The 14,918-nt window shown below is 63.7% G+C and overlaps 3 protein-coding genes and 1 long non-coding RNA gene across 10 annotated transcripts in view; 2 read left to right on the top strand and 2 right to left on the bottom strand.

Annotated features, from left to right (window-relative positions):
• Positions 1 to 21: 21 nt before the first annotated feature.
• Positions 22 to 1,732, bottom strand: LOC309808584 (lamin tail domain-containing protein 2-like; the record flags this gene model as incomplete). Its single annotated transcript, XM_082629008.1, has 2 exons — positions 454 to 1,732; positions 22 to 364 (listed from the first exon to the last, which is right to left on the bottom strand). The coding sequence occupies exons 1-2, from the start codon at positions 696 to 698 to the stop codon at positions 22 to 24; spliced, it is 588 nt and encodes a 195-aa protein (XP_082485134.1). The 5' UTR covers positions 699 to 1,732.
• Positions 1,733 to 2,776: 1,044 nt separating this feature from the next.
• On the top strand, positions 2,777 to 5,548 carry RASSF7 (Ras association domain family member 7). Of its 3 annotated transcripts, none has more exons than XM_082628132.1 (6): positions 2,777 to 2,848; positions 3,413 to 3,543; positions 3,703 to 4,415; positions 4,557 to 4,685; positions 4,762 to 4,843; positions 4,926 to 5,548. In XM_082628132.1, the coding sequence occupies exons 2-6, from the start codon at positions 3,420 to 3,422 to the stop codon at positions 4,955 to 4,957; spliced, it is 1,080 nt and encodes a 359-aa protein (XP_082484258.1). In that variant the 5' UTR covers positions 2,777 to 2,848; positions 3,413 to 3,419; the 3' UTR covers positions 4,958 to 5,548. The 3 variants fall into 3 exon arrangements, with proteins under 3 accessions (XP_082484258.1, XP_082484260.1, XP_082484259.1); XM_082628134.1 differs by lacking the exon at positions 2,777 to 2,848 and adding an exon at positions 3,038 to 3,105; XM_082628133.1 differs by lacking the exon at positions 2,777 to 2,848 and adding an exon at positions 3,123 to 3,322.
• A 5,300-nt stretch (positions 5,549 to 10,848) lies between these two features.
• On the bottom strand, positions 10,849 to 12,333 carry LOC309808327. Its single transcript, XR_014294735.1, has 3 exons — positions 12,244 to 12,333; positions 11,654 to 11,701; positions 10,849 to 11,086 (listed from the first exon to the last, which is right to left on the bottom strand). It is a non-coding gene; the product is annotated as an uncharacterized lncRNA (long non-coding RNA).
• Positions 12,334 to 12,863: 530 nt separating this feature from the next.
• PHRF1 (PHD and ring finger domains 1) overlaps positions 12,864 to 14,918 on the top strand; it is a 28,660-nt gene continuing 26,605 nt past the window's right edge. For 4 of the 5 annotated variants that reach the window (XM_082628237.1, XM_082628238.1, XM_082628240.1 and 1 more), the window contains exon 1: positions 12,869 to 13,223. In XM_082628237.1, the coding sequence (XP_082484363.1) occupies positions 13,078 to 13,223 (146 nt within the window). In that variant the 5' untranslated portion in view covers positions 12,869 to 13,077. Of the gene's footprint in view, positions 13,224 to 14,918 lie in introns of all 5 variants that reach the window. The other variant, XM_082628241.1, reaches the window with a different exon arrangement.

Genomic DNA, 14,918 nt, shown 5'->3' on the forward strand with positions numbered 1-14,918 from the left:
GGGATTAGGGTCTGGGTGGCTTTACAGTATATTAACTTCTTCAGGGCTGGGGTGGGGGATCAGGGCCAGGTAAGGACGGGGGCTAGAGGCGAAGGTCAGGGCCAGGGTCAGAGCTGCGGTCTTGGCAGTGGACTTTGGAGTCAGACATAAACTCGGAGTTATGGTCGGGACGGGGACTGGGCGGGCGGGGGACCAGCAGCATGCTGCCGACCTCTCGGCTGGAAGCCCAGCCACTTCCTGCAGGACACGGCAGTGTCGGGCCTCCCGGTGGTTCTCGATTGCCCACCGCAGGGCCTGGATCTCCAGTTCTCGCTGCCTCCACAGCAGCCGCAGGGTGCGGGGGTCCAGGGACTCCGGGGCAGACCTGAAAGGCCAGCGCTCCTGCCACTTGATCAGGCCCTGCTCTCTGGCTGGCCTGGCCCAAGCAGCTGACCTCCCCCCTCCCCTCCTTACTGCGGGTTGACAGAGGAGACCATCCTGGTGGAGCTGGGCTTGGTGTTCTGAGGGCACGCGGGAGCCCCAGGGTCGGGAGAGGCGCTGGCTGGAGGCCCCACGTGGCCGCTGACCAGTTCTCGGTCCACCAGGGATGGGAAAGCCTCTTCCTCGGCATCTTCAGCCTCCTGACAAGACTCAGGGGCCATTCTTGATGTTGTTGAGGGAGCTGAGAGGAGGGATGGTAAGGCTGCCCTGGGTCCCATGTGTGGGCACCCTCGCAGGGCTCTCCTTACATGGCTAGCACACGTGCGTGTGTATGGCAGCCCCAAGATGGCACCACTGGTTCACAGGGCGTCACTCTCCAAGAAGGGGTGTGTGTGTGTGTGTGTGTGTGTGTCTGCCCCACAGGACAGCACACTGCCAGTCATGTGGGTGTCCACACCTGTGTGTTTCTGACCAGGCCAGGGCAGCAGGTCACCTCCACCCCTGGCACCATGTCACTTGGGTGTTCACACACTCCCTGTCATCTCCCCCCTGTCACCCTTGCCCTCCAGGAGCTGTAGTCCTGCCCCCCAGCCTAGTACAAGTGTCCCCAAAGGTGCCAGTCCTTTGCCGGTGATGTCCCTGTCCCCCTCAGACCCAGGGCCCTCCCGCCAACACTCACCTGAGGCCTGAAATCCAAGCAGGCCTGGGGAGAGAAAGGCTCTACAGTGTTGCCATGGATACAAGCACCCAGAAGGGGAGGGGCCGTTTGTTACCAGGAGCCTCCAGGGAGACCCCAGACCAGGGCCCTGAGTGGACCTTGGGCCCCCTCCTTGTCCAGCCTGAAGGAGAATCTGTGAGAGGCTGAGCTACTGCCCAGCTAACCTCCTTAGGCCCAGAGGGCACAGAGTGACCAGTAGGGTCTGCCATGGTCCCCAGCTCAGCCCAACACCTCCAAATGACCCTGGGGCAGGTTCCCACCGTCCCTCCCCAGCCTGACCATGGTGATCAGTGGGTACTGGTGGCACTGCTGCCCTGTGAGTGTGTCCACAGGCCAGCAGGACAGCCTTCGTGAGAATGTGGCCCTCACTGGGGCCTGAGCTGACTGGGAAGGAGGGAGAGGAGGCAGGTGAGAGCTCTGAGAACCTGGCGGAGGGGCTTGCTGCGCTCTAACCAGCAGTGGAACCCCTCCTGAGTTCCTCCTACAGCCTCTGTGAGCATAGCGGCTGGTGCCCATTTACCTGACCAAGAGAGAAGCCTCCCCTTCCCCTCCTCCCATCCACCTCCACCACTCGAGCCACTGCAGGGAGGCCTAGGGACACTTATATAACGATGACAATGGTCCCCTCACCCGCGCCCCTGGACAAAAGTGAGGCCCCAGACCTGACCCATAAGACTCACGCCCTCCAGTATTTGCCCCACCCCCACCCCACCTTCATTCCTTCACCATTCATTCATTCAGACTTTCAGCTTTTGCTCTTGGTAGGGCTTGTGGCAGGAGGGAGGACCCCCCCCCCATGGCCCAGTCTGATTGGGCGAGTACAGGCTCTGGATGCCCTTGCTGCTGGGCCACACAGATAGCATTGAGGCTACGAGGGGCCCTGGCTGCCGCGCTGGCCTGGGGTCTCCTGGCAGGAGAGCAGGACTGGCCTGGTGCAGGAGCGTGTCCACAGCTTGGGCAGGCATTGGGCCCCACTGAGGGCAGGAAAGGGTGGGAGGAAGGAACCTCAGGCAAAGAGTCCAGGGCCTTTGTCCCAGGTAACCTCTGGGAGGCCCCCTCACCCACCAGGATTGTCAGCCTGGCAGCAGCCAGAGAGGAGCAGCGGTCAACCAGCTCCACTGCCTCCCACTAAGAGCCCCCGACCCCTGTGCGTTCCGACGCGGGCCCATCAGGCCGGGGGAGGGGCGGTTCTGGCCCCGCGGCTCCGCTGGGCGCAGGCCGGGCTCGCGGGGTCCCAGGCCGGCGGCCCCTCCCTAGGCGGGAAGCTCATCAGACTGGGCGGCTTCTGCGGAAGTCAGTCGTGGAGCGCGGCCAGGCACCTGCCCCACGCGCCGCCTGCGACCGCGGTCTGGGACGCGCTTCCGTGTTGTTTTCGGGCTTGGGGCGTGCGTGGACCCGGGTTCTGTCAGCCTCTCTGCTCCCCGGAGCCCCGCCCACACCTGGACGCCGCCGGGGGCGGGGCGGGAGGGGAGCCAATGGGGAGGGCCAGGGGCGAGGCTCAGAGTAGGTGGCTAATGGGCGTCGGCACGGGGCGGGCAGTGCGCGCCGCGGAGCCAATGGAAGTGTGCGGGGCGGGGCGCGCCGGCCGTGGGCCAATGGGGTGGCGGGCCGGGGCGCTCCCGCGGCGCTGTAGGCGGCAGGTTGCGGCGGCGCCCGGCGCCTGGCAGCAGCCAGTTCGCGTCCGGATTCCGGAGGCAGGCGAGCGTCCAGGTGAGCCGCGCCGGGCCCCGGAGCTTCCAGAGCGCAGGGCGCGGCCCCGGACGGCGACTCCGACGGAGGGGCACAAGCCGGGCCGGCGTGGGGGCCGCGCCGCACCTGCACCCGCCCCGGGCGGGGACAGCGGCCTCGCGGCGATCGCGGGGACGGGCGGGAGTGGGGAGGGGCCGCCCGTGCCGGGTGCGGTGGGTCCGGAGGGCCGAGGTCTGCGCGCGGACGCTCCGCGGGAGGGGCTGTACCCTCCGAGCCAGGTGGCTGGGTCTGGTTAATGATTTACCTTGTTCCGGGAGTGGGGCGGGGCGAGAGCAGGCTGGGAAGTGGGGAAGCCTCCGAGCGCTGCGGGAGGGCACACTGGTTCCCCCTTTGGGGGGAACTGGTCTTTGCTACCCCACCCCCAGGAATGCGCGGCCTGCAGATGGGGCTGGGCAGCAGACGCTGAGGGGCAGCAGTCCTGAGCCAGTTCAGGGGGTGAGGGGCAGGCCTCAAGGAGGAAGAGCGGGGCCAGGCTGTGTTGGGGCCAGGCAGGGCCTGACCCTGTGGCCTTCACCCTCCCTGCAGGACAGGGATGCTCTCAGAGCTGGCGGCCATGGAGCTGAAGGTGTGGGTGGATGGCATCCAGCGTGTGGTCTGTGGGGTTTCAGAGCAGACCACCTGTCAGGAAGTGGTCATCGCACTGGCCCAAGCGATAGGTGAGTCCCCTGAAGCACGGATGGGCCCAGCAGGTGCACCTGGGGTGCCCCAAGGAGGGTGGGGCTGTTGCTGATTCCCCTTGCTTTCCCCCAACTGCGCAAGCCAGGTGGACAGACGGTAAGGGATGTGGGCTGACTGACCCCTCTCCCCTACTCCAGGCCAGACAGGCCGCTTTGTGCTCGTGCAGCGTCTCAGAGAGAAGGAACGGCAGCTGCTACCCCAGGAGTGCCCAGTGGGTGCCCAGGCAACCTGTGGACAGTTTGCCAGCGATGTCCAGTTTGTCCTGAGGCGGACAGGACCCAGCCTCGCTGGGAGGCCCTCCTCGGACAGCTGCCCTCCCCCTGAGCGCTGCCCAATCCGAGCTAGCCTTCCCCCAAAGCCTCGACCAGCACTGGACCGTGAGCCCTGCAAAGCACTGACCTTCAGCCTGGGGTTCCCTGGGCTGGCTCCCGGCCCTGTGCCACCCGAGCCTGTGGGTCCCGTAGCACCAGTGCCGGGCTGCTGCACAGACCTGCAGGGCTTGGAGCGAAGGGTGCGCAGGAACGCAGCAGAGCTGGGCCAGGAGGCCTTCTGGGAGCAGGAGCTGCGGCGGGAACAGGCCCGGGAGCACGAGGCGCAGGCCCGCCTGCAGGCGCTGAGTGCGGCCACGGCTGAGCATGCTGCTCGGCTGCAGGCCCTGGACGCCCAGACCCGCGCCCTGGAGGCCAAGTTACTTCTGGCCGCAGAGGCCCCTGGGCCCCCCTCGCCCACAGCGTCTGTCGCAGAACGCCTGCGCCAGGACCTGGCCGCCCAGGAGCGGCAGAGTGTGGAGGTGCAGGGCAGCCTTGCCCTGGTGGGCAGGGCTCTGGAGGCTGCCGAGCACGCCCTGCAGGTGAGCCCGCTGGACCCCGCACCCCTGCCAGTTCCTCCATTGCAGGGTGGATTTGGGTGTCAGTCTCAGGATCAGACGAGGGAGAGCATGAGGCCATGCGGCTCCACGGCTGTGCGCCTCTGAGGGTCCCATGTGCCCTAGGCCCAGGCCCAGGAGCTGGAGGAGCTGAACCGGGAGCTGCGTCAGTGTAACCTGCAGCAGTTCATCCGGCAGACGGGGGCCGCACTGTCCCCGCCCCCACAGCCGGACGGGGCCCCCCCTGGCACGCAGGTCAGAGCGGTTCTGGAGGGTGGCCAGGTCGGCGGGGGGCCCAGCCCAGCTCCAAGCTGACCCGCTCTTCCCACAGGATCTTCTGCCTCCGTCCAGAGAAGAGCCCCTCCTGGGAGTCCCCCAGAGTCCAGCCCTAGTGTCCAGCCTGAGCCCAGAGAGTATGTCTGTCTCCCCCACTCTGGGTGGGATGAGGTCCTTCTGTGGCCCCCGCAGCCCTCTCAGCCCATGTCTTCCCCACAGTCACCCCCATGAGGCAGAACTCCTGGAGGTAGCAGCTCTCGCCCCAGAGTGGACGTCCAGTGCCAGCCCAGCCCTGGGCTCTGATGACACGAGCAAGGGCAGCCAAGGCCAGCCCAGCCTGGATGACAGAAGGCGAGCTCGGGGTCACAGAGGACTCCTTCCACCATGCAGTGGGAAGCCCTGGTACCCTGGGTCTGAGATGGGACTCCTCAGAGCCCTAGGGTTTCTGCTGCAGGGGGCAGGGGAAGGCTGAGGACTCTCGCTCTAGTCCTTGTCAAATCTGCCCAGACCCCTGGAGAAGCACGGGTCATGGCCAGCCCAGAAATCACTAGGCCCCAAAGGCCACAGCTCCTTGCTGGGGAAGGGAGGTGCACGGACCACCCTGTGTTCAGCCTGTAGGTATGCGCTTGCGTGTGGGAGGTATCCTTCCCCACGTCCATGTGTGTGCAGGTGCACGCACACACGTGTGTGTGCTGCCTTCCTACCCCGACACTAAAACCTCAATAAACTGCCCCACGTGGCTTACGCGTGTCCCGAGGCTGCACTGGGCAGGGTCTGTGGGGTCCCTGGGTAGTCCCCTGAGCTGCCTGGGGCTGGCAGCAGCCAAAGATCCTGAGATGGGGGTTTCCCAGGGACCAGTCATCAGTTGGTCTAAAGCTGGAGCTCCCAGGGGCTCACATTTCAGGCGGCTGTTGTCCACCCACCCCCTGGGGGGGTGGCCCTTCCCTGTTGGTGTGCGGGGGCGGGGGGCAGGGGGGTTCTCTCCTTGGCAACCTGAGCCTGGGGTTGGAGTGGTGCTGGGCGCCTGAAGCAGCCTCAGCACTGACCTGGGTTTCTGTCTGGACCCCTCCCCCACCTGGCTTCCCTCTCTGGCCTGCTCCCCACCAGCAGCAGAAAGCGCTGCCCCCTCTGGGGTGGCTCCTGGATATGAGGACTCAAGGACACAGCAGACCCGTCCATCAGGTTTCCTGAGTCTGAGAGCTTGCGGGGACTCCTGGGTCTGCGTCTGTGAGGCCCAGGGAGCTTTGCTGGCCCCTGGAGGGTGTGCCACCCACTTCCGCTCCCCAGGTGGGCATGAAGCCTCAGCTGCATGCCTGCAGCCTTGAAATTGGGGCAGGGCGAGGTCCAAATCACATCCCTGGTCCTGGGGTGGGCCACAGGCTCCAAGCTCAGAGAGCTGTGGCTGGGATGGGAGAGCTCTGCCGGTCAGAACCTGGGGGGCTCTGAGGCTTGGGTGCAGCCATGTGTATTGAGGAACAGGGGACGGGACAGCCTAGATCACAGGGGTCTTCATGCTTAGTTTGGGGGCGGGCAACTTTGGGATGGACTCAGCCTTCTTCTGGGGTGGCCCCTGAGCCAGGCCTGGGATTCCCCACTTCCTTTGGGGCCGACAGTAGGGGACGCGACGTCCTGAGTGCAAGGAGCAAGGAAACCACCAAACTCACGGCTTATGGGAGTAACTAGGAGCCGGTACTTCCTGCCTGAGCTGCAGCAGGGATGGGAGTGGCTGCACAGGCCTGGTGGCGGAAGGGATGTGGCCCTGGCTTCCTCTGTGGAGCCCCCAGCCCATCCCCTCACCTGTCCACAATCCTGCCTGACCTGTGACTCCAGATAGGGCCAAGCACAGGCCACACAGGGTGCAGCCCGGAGTGCACGGGCCAGTCAGGCCTTGCCCTGGGTGGGAGGACTGGGGACTGTCCGAGGGGCCTGCTCCCTTCACTTGTAGCCCCCACCTGTGCTCCAGAGGGTTGGATGGACCGCTGGGCACCAGCCCTGAGCCTTAGCACAGCGTCATCTCCCAAGCTGAGCACGTAGGCCAGCAGGGGGCAAGGCCAGGTGCCATCCAGGGACCACCCTACACACACACGAGAAAGGGGAGGACCAGCCCATGCCCTTCCCAGTGTTGTGGGCTTCCCCACTCCCCAAAGGGCAGCAGACACAGAACTGGGCAGACTTATGCCCCCTGGTCTCCGTGTCTGTTTTCAGGGAACACCCGTTCCTTCTGAAGTCACTGGCAGGGACCCGCCCCTGGCCTGAGGCTGGCTCTGAGGACGCTGACAGCCCTCTTCTCCAGCTCACAGAGGGTCCTCAGGCAGAACCTTCCTCTGAGGCTGTTGCAGGTGAACAAAATTCCACACCCCCGAAAGTTGCCAGAAGTGCTTCAGATCACTAAGCAAATCCTTGAGTTGCTGAAAAGTTTACTTTTGAGTTTTAAACTGTACTTTGAAAACAGTGATGTGAAATGTGCTGAGGTGAGGAAAGGCCCAGCTCCCATCAAACCAGTGAATGGTAGGGCAGGACCCTGCCTGCTGTGAGTACCGGGCAGCCATCTTCACCGTCGCTCTGCAGGGCCAGACTGTTGGGGGGAAGGCACTGGTGCCCCGACTGGCCTCAGAGTTCCTGCTTGCCCCCCGCCCCGCACAGCAGGGCCCTCCAGGGCTGGCTGAGAACACCAGGGTTCACAGACGGCTGCCCACAGTAAGTCATTGCCCAGTGGCAGCAAATCAGCTCTGCTGGTTCTCAACCCCAAAGCCACCAACAGCCTCCCTGCCACCTGCAGAAGCTGGCCCTGCCAAACCTCCTGGGTGTGACACTCATCACACCACATCGACCATCAGTTAGGACAGGGTCCCTCCAAAGGGGAGTCCGAGTCCACACAAGGCCCCGTCTAAGCCTGCCTCCCCACCAGGCTGCTCCAGCCATCAGCCCCCACCACCTGGGAGAGGGGACAGAGCCTGCTGCTGGCCTCCTGGCGTCTGCAGGCCCAGAGGCTGCTCTGGGCCGGCTCCACAACCACAGGATTTTCACGGTGAACTCAAGAATCCCTAACAGTGAAAGCGGGCCTCCAGGAGCCCCCGCCCCTGGGAGGGTGTGTCAGGGGTACCACAAAACGGTCTTCAGAGCCCCGACTCCCTTAGCGGCCTTGCTGAAGTGGCAGAGTGCACAGAAAAGTCAAATCTGTCACCACTGTCCTCAAGGAAGTCCTCAGAGGTAGCCCTCAAGAGGCTGGTTCTGGAGGTCCTTGTCCTAACGTCCAAGGGTCGAACCCCGGCACCCATGCCTGCCCAGGACTGCCTTAAGCTTGGCGACATCGGGAAGGCGGTCCCAGGAACCCTGCACATCCTGACACCCTGAGACACACAAGGGAAAGAGTTCCCTCCAAGAGGGCATCTGGTCCAACCTGAACCCCCTCGTGCGGAGGACAGCGAAGTTCCCTTAATGTCCCCCGTTTTCCCTCAGCCCACTGCTGGGCGCAGAAAAGCACACCCAGTCCATGGGGCGCCTTTGCCCACCACCCGCCTTGGCGCGCGCCCTCTGACCCGATGTGGCCGTCCCCTGCCCCGCAGGGTCACAGAGGGGACGGGGCGGTCGCGCAGCCCAGAGACAGATCAGCCGCTGTCACACGCACAGTGGGTCCGGAGCAGCGCAGTGTGCGGTGGGCAGTGGCTGCCCTGCGCCTGGAGGGACCGCCGTGCGGGCGGAGGGGTCGTCCCGCGCCCCCGACCCTTCCCTCCCCTCCAACTTGGCTGTCCGATCCCGCTGCCCTTGCCCGGTCCGAGCTCCCGCCCACCGGCCTGGGACCCCTCGCGCGTCACCTGCGACCCCGGCACGGGGCCGTCGCCGGCTTTCTGCCCAACTTCGGCGGCGGCCGCGGCCCCTTCGCGCCCCCGCCGGCTCCGCGCTCCGCGCCCGGCCCGTATGCAAATGTACAGGTCCCGCAGCCAATGGTCGGCCGAGCCGGGCCCGCCCTGCCGCGCCGCAGCCACTGTGTGCGAGCCGGGGACGGGACGCCACGCCCACCGTCGCGCGGCGCCTCGCGGGCGCGGCCGGCGCGTTCCTCTCCGCACGTCGGCCTCTGGGCGGGGCCGCCACCTGCCGGGCGGGGCCTGCGGGCGCCGCGTCGCCGCCTGGCGCCCGGGGCAGCACCCCCGCCGGCCGGGGCGGGTGGTACGACCCGAGGCGCTACCCACGCCGGCCACGGCGGTGGAACAGCCCGGGCGCTTCAGCACCCCCAGCCCGCGCGAGCCGGGCCCCTCCCCGGGTAGGGCGGGCTCCCGCACACGCAAGCCGGCCCGTGCCCTCGCGACCACCTACTGGCCGCGCCTCCTGCACCCACTCCGGGGCGGTCTGGCTGGCGTTAAGGGGGCTCCGCTTCTGCCTGGTTTGACCCGCGACGCCCGCGGGCTGGCCCTGGGGGACTCCTGGTCACTCCTGTCCGGAGGGGCCACGGCACAGGGCGCAGGGCCCTCGGCAGCTTGCCCCCGTCCTCTTCCCTGTCCTGTCCGGGCATTGAAAATGTAGAAACCAAGGGAACGGAGCGTTTCAGACCTGGAGTCATCCATTCCTGGTGTAGCCCCACGGTGGCAGCAAGGGGAGTCGTGGCCCTGGCCCCTTCTCTTCACACTCCCCTCGCAGCCTCCCTGAGGGAGAATCATGGGTCATCCGGACCCCTAATCAGGCAGAGACGTGCCCGAGCCCCTTCTGTTCTCCACCATCCAGTCTGGAGAGTTAGGGTTAGGGTTAAGGTCCTCTTAAGACCTTTGTGTCCCCTCCAAAGTAAGCAAGAACTCCCCCGTTTGCCCACCTCCCTCAAGTCAACCAGGGTCTCTGGCACCTGCGTCAGAGCCTGGCCCTCCCTGGAGGACCCCGTTCTCCCGGCTCCAGGCAGGTACAAAGGGCCCCTCTGCTCCCGACTTGGCCCAGGGACAGTACCTCCTCAGCATCAGCCACCCCGGCTGCTCTCCTGCAGCCCTCCTGCCCCCCAGCTCACTACCCCACTCCTTGTCCTCCCCGGAGCCCACCAGTTGCCACAAAACCAGGTGGGCCCCTCCTGCACCCTTCCCACCATCTTGGTCATTTCATTTCTTCCTTCAAAACTGTTGCCCAGGTGGCTAAGTGTGGGCCTCCAGGGAGGCATCTGACCCTGTCTGGGACCTCAGGAGCATGAAGCCTGAGTATAGAAGTTCAAGTGCAGGGTGTTGGGTGTGGCCCCCTGCGGGCAGGGCCTGCACCTTCAGCGCTGGGTGTGATTGGGAGCGGGCAGACAGGCAGAGGTTTGGAGGGGAGAAGTCTGGAATTCGGGGACAGGGACAGGCCAGAAGTCAGGGTGACTCCCAGTTCCTGCCTTGCCGTGCTGGAACGACCTCCAGCAGTGCCCCCTCAGTCCTGCTGGTTCCAAATGCACCCTTTATCACCCTCTGAAGTGGAATGAATGGTGGTCCCTCAAAAAGATATGTTATATCCAAATGCCTAGACCCTGTGAATGCTACCCTACTTGGAAAAAGGGTCTTTGCAGCTTGATGAGGTCATCCTGTATTATCTGAGTGGGTCCTAAATCCAAAGACAAGTGTGCTTTTAAGAAAGGTAGACACACAGGGAGGAAGGCCATATGAAGACCGAGGCAGAGGTTGGGGTGATGCTGCTATAAGCCACGGAAGACTGAAGGACCAAACACCAGAAGCGGAAACAAAGGATTCCCTCTACAGATTTCAGAGAAAGTGCAGCTGTCAACCTAGATTTTGGACTTCTGGCCTCCTGGACTGTGAGAGAAGAAATTTGTGGTTTTAAGCCCCCCCAGTCTGTGGTCATTTGTTGTGGCTGCCCTAGGACACTGATACACCTGCCTTTCTGTCAGGGATCACAGCCCTGCCTGTCTCCTTTCCCCGGCTCTGGCCCTGTGTGTTTGTGCAGGACTGATGGCAGGGGACAGGGCTGACCTGGGCTGGACAGAACCAAGGGAGCTCCCTGTCCAGCTCCACCCTCCTGTGCACACGAAGAGAGGAGCATGCATCCTGTGTCTGGGCCTGCCTGGGCCTGCGAGGGGCAGGAGCAGGGTGTGCCAGCATGCACCAGGCAGGGCCCAGTGAGGGCTGCAAGGTACAGGTTTTTTTTTTCTCTCTCTTTTTTTTATTTATTTGTTTTTGGCTGCGTTGGGTCTTGGTTGCTGGGCGCGGGCTTTCTCTAGTTGTGGCGAGTGGGGGTTACTCTTCGTTGAGGTGTGCGGGCTTCTCATTGCGGTGGCTTCTCTTGTCGCGGAGCATGGCCTCTAGGCGTGCAGGCTTCAGTAGTTGTGGCACGTGGGCTCAGTAGTTGTGGTGCATGGGCTTAGTTGCTCCGCGGCATGTGGGATCTTCCCAGACCAGGGCTTGAACCCGTGTCCCCTGCATTGGCGGGCAGATTCTTAACCACTGCGCCACCAGGGAAGCCCTGCATGTGTTTATCATGACAGTCTTCCAGCAGGATCCAAGAGCTGCTGCAGATGAGGGTGGGAGGGGCTGATCCCGCTCCAAGGGGGCTCCAAGCTGCTTGTTCAACTCCTTCCCAGGAGCTTTAGTGGCGTGCTCCCACCCACCCAGATTTGGGATCCTCTGCTGGGCGGTGTCCTCACATCTAGTGGTCTTTGGCAGGTAGGCATGCGTGTGCAGAAGGGCCGACACTTGCTGAGACCAAGCTGAGAGGCAGGGGGAGGTGTCTGGTGCAGGGTGTTTACCATGCTGGACCCCACCCATCCAGCCCTCCACATCACTATTTTATAGCCAACGAGGCACAGAGGGATTGAGAAACTCTTCCGAGGTCCCAAGATCCATACTTACGCTGAGAGCCAAAGTGTCCCGGTTTGGGTACCTGGCCTGGGTGACACCCAAGAGGTACTATGCTGTGCCAGCGCCACACACACACACACACACACACACACGCCCACAGAGAAGATTCCCTCCAGAGTCCCTCACCTCTCTGGCACCATCCATTCTTCCTTTCTGCAAAGTCCTTTCCGGATCCTGTAAGCACGCGGGTTATTTCTCCTCTCATAAACAGAAAAAACAAAACAACCTTCTCTCGGTGGGCTCCTTCCCAGCTGCCTCCACTTTTGTTTCCCGCTTGGTGCTCGCCGGCCATCACTCTGCTCGCCTTCTCGTTAAACCGCCTCCAGCTGCCCCGCCCCCCAGCGCTGCTATCCTCCGGGTCACCGGTGACTCCCACCTCGCTCCACACAGGCGTCCTCCTGGATGCGCCTTCTTCCCCTGGCTTCCAGGAACCCTTCCTGGTTTCCCCTTTTACCTGGCATCTCACATCCAACTCCTCAACAACGCCCCCTCGGTTCTGTCTTCAGAATCTACCTTCCCTCACCTGCGCCGCCCCACCCCAGCCGGCACCACGGTGGTCCCTGCAGGGGGGTTGGCCAAAGAGGCCTCCCCAGTGGTCCCCCGGGCCCGCCCCCGCTGCTCCATTCTGTTCACCCGCTGCCGCCCGGGGGATCCTATCAGCCAGCGCCTGTCACCCTGCTCAGGACCCTCCCGTGCCGCTCCCCGCCCGGACCCACTTCGCGGGCTTCCCTTCTGTGGTCCCGGAAGCTTCTCCGAGCTCTCCCCACGGCTGCTCCCTCCGCCATCACGTCTCGGCCGGGTCCATCCTCACCCGCTAACTACCACTGGCCAGTCCTCCTGCCTCCGGAGCCCCGGACTCTGCTCTTTTTATCAGAGCACGAATCAGCTTCTCACACACCACGCGGCGCAGTGATTCGCAGCGTTCATTGTTTACTGTGTCTGGACAAGATGGAACACGGGACTGGGGAATCGTCCTCGCTGTGCCCAGCGCCTGGCGGAGCCCGCGCAGAGGACCCATCAGTGTTTGGTCGGAGTGAACGGACGGCACAAAACTGCTCGTCCCTGAAGCGCCACCAGGCCGTCCCATCCCGGCTCTCCGCAGCTCGCGCTTGGCGTCTGAGGAATGGGAGGGGGGTGGCGGGAGGGCGGGGCGGGGGCGCCGCGTGGGGCGGGGGCGCCGCGTGGAGCGGGACCCGGGGTGGGGGCGGGGCCATCGCGCGGGGCGGGACCCTGGCTGGGGGCGGGACCTTAGGTGTGCCAGGCTTCCGCTCCCATTCGCCCTGGGAGACAGGCGGGGGCTCGGACTGTACCAGCTCCCCGACGGGGGGGCAGTCCCAGAACAGCCCAAAGGCGGGAACTTAGACACCTCAAGTTCTTCCAAGCACCTTGTCTCTTTGGACGGTGATAACGCGTTAAACAGTGTTTCCAAAACCTCGAGATCCCCAAGCTCAGGGAGCGGCTCTCTCTTCCACCTCAGGCCTTTCTTCCCCTCCCTGGTCCCAGTGGTTCCCGCCAACGGGCGGGGTGGGAGGACCCCGGAAGCCGGCTCCATGCACTTCCGGGTCGAGGAGCGCGCGGCGGCGGTGGCTGTGGCGGCGGCGGCGGCGATCGGGCCTAGTCGTGGTTCTTGCTCGGGCGACGGCTGCGGCGGTGGCGGCGAGCGCCCGGTAGCGGCCGGCGGGGCGCGAGGTTCCGGGTACGTGCTGGACCGCAGCTTCCCGGGTGTCTGTTGCGCCCCGGCCGGAGGGCCGCCCCGGGCGCCTCGCGCTTTGTCTGCGGCCTGCCCAGCGGTGCGAGGCCTGCGCCGCACTGGCCCCGGGCTGGCGGGCGGCGGTGACCGCCTGCGGGCGCGGGAGGCCTCGCGCAGAGGCTGGGAGGCGCCGGGCTTGCAGGCGGGTTTCCGTGGGGGTGCCTTCCTAGAGCGAAGTGTGACCCTTTGCTAACTCGTTTTCGGCTCCTGGTCGTCTTTGCTTTCATTGGCTTCGCCAGTGTTTCGACAGGCCCGTTTGGTTGACGGGATGGTTTCCCGTTCTTTAACTCACGTAGTCTTCACAGCAGTCTCTTGGGACTAGGTATTGGCCTTCCTGTTTTACATATATAGATTGGATCCCGGAGAGGTTAAGTAACTTGACAACGTCACACAGCTCCTGAGTGCGGAGCCAGGGCCCTGTGTTAACCCTAGCCCTGATTCCTGGCCCATGCTTTTTTTTTTTCTTTTTAGTAACGAGGATTGTTTTACATTCTTGTCAACTTTGGCGTTTATATATTTATCTTGCTTCTGCAGCAGCAAGATGGTAGTCAGCCTGTGAGCCACATTTTGGCTAGTGGTCACTTGGACAGAACCTGAGGCTGAAGTGAGGTTTGACTTGGGACATAGCACACCTTCCCTCTCCCTGGACCACTCGGTATTTTTTCTTAGGAGAAGAATGTTGAGTCAGAATGACAAGAGCTCGTTCCTTTTTTTGCACTAGGCTGGTGGCAAGGCCGTGACAGGGCCAGCCTGGCTTTGCTTCTCTTAGCAACCTCCCAGCGTGGACTCTTGGTGTCTGTCTCAACCCTGCCAAGACCTTGCTGGGCTCTAGCTTTTTGACTTCCGTTGCAGTTTACAGTTTCGAGGTCTTGTAGCCTCTGTGGCAGACGATGAAAGAAAATTGAGAGTTGGCCCCGTGTGAGACGTTGGACCGGGCAGGCTTGCTCAGGGCCTGGTGCTGGGCCGTCAGGTTCTGGTCCTGGCGTAGCTGCCCGTGACCATACCGGAAGGTCTTTTGGTTCCTTAGTGATGGTTGGGGTCGCAGGTGCTTTGAGTCCCTGAATTGGAAAGGAGAGGGAAATACTCTTTCTGGTTTAAATTTTTCCCCTAGTTCCCTTAAATCTGAAGGCTGAGCAGGAGCACCACAGAGGGCTGCCGGCACTGCCGAAGGTGGCCAGCAGCCGGGAGGCTGTGGGCTTTCCTGCAGAAAAGGCTTCCTGGCCGTTGGTCTGGGACATATGGGCAGAGGTGGGGATGGTGGATCTGGGCAGGCGCGTCTGAGCTGGGGCTGCTGGTGGGGCCAGTAGGTGCTAAGCCAGGGTCCCATTCGCACAGTGTTCTGAGTGCCGGGTTCCTTACAGAGGAAGGGGGGGGCCGGGGGTTGCTAACGGTGGTCTCTTCTTCCGTGGTCGCACAGCGCTTGCTCTGGAAGGCACCTTCAGAGGCTACCCGGCTCTTTTCCCTGGCCGCTGCCAGAAGTTACTGTGTGTGATGACGCAGGAAGGGAGGGCTGTCGGGAGGCCTGGAGGTTCTCCTCGCAGCTGTGATGGAGAAGCACAGGGCTCTCGGGACTGATCCCCACAGGTGCAGGGACACGGGGAGTCAGTCATCCTGATTCTGGAGTTGGTGTCTCAGGCAAGC

Source organism: Mesoplodon mirus, assembly GCF_964341445.2.
Source record: "Mesoplodon mirus genome assembly, chromosome: 7".
In the NCBI taxonomy this organism is placed as follows: domain Eukaryota; kingdom Metazoa; phylum Chordata; class Mammalia; order Artiodactyla; family Ziphiidae; genus Mesoplodon; species Mesoplodon mirus.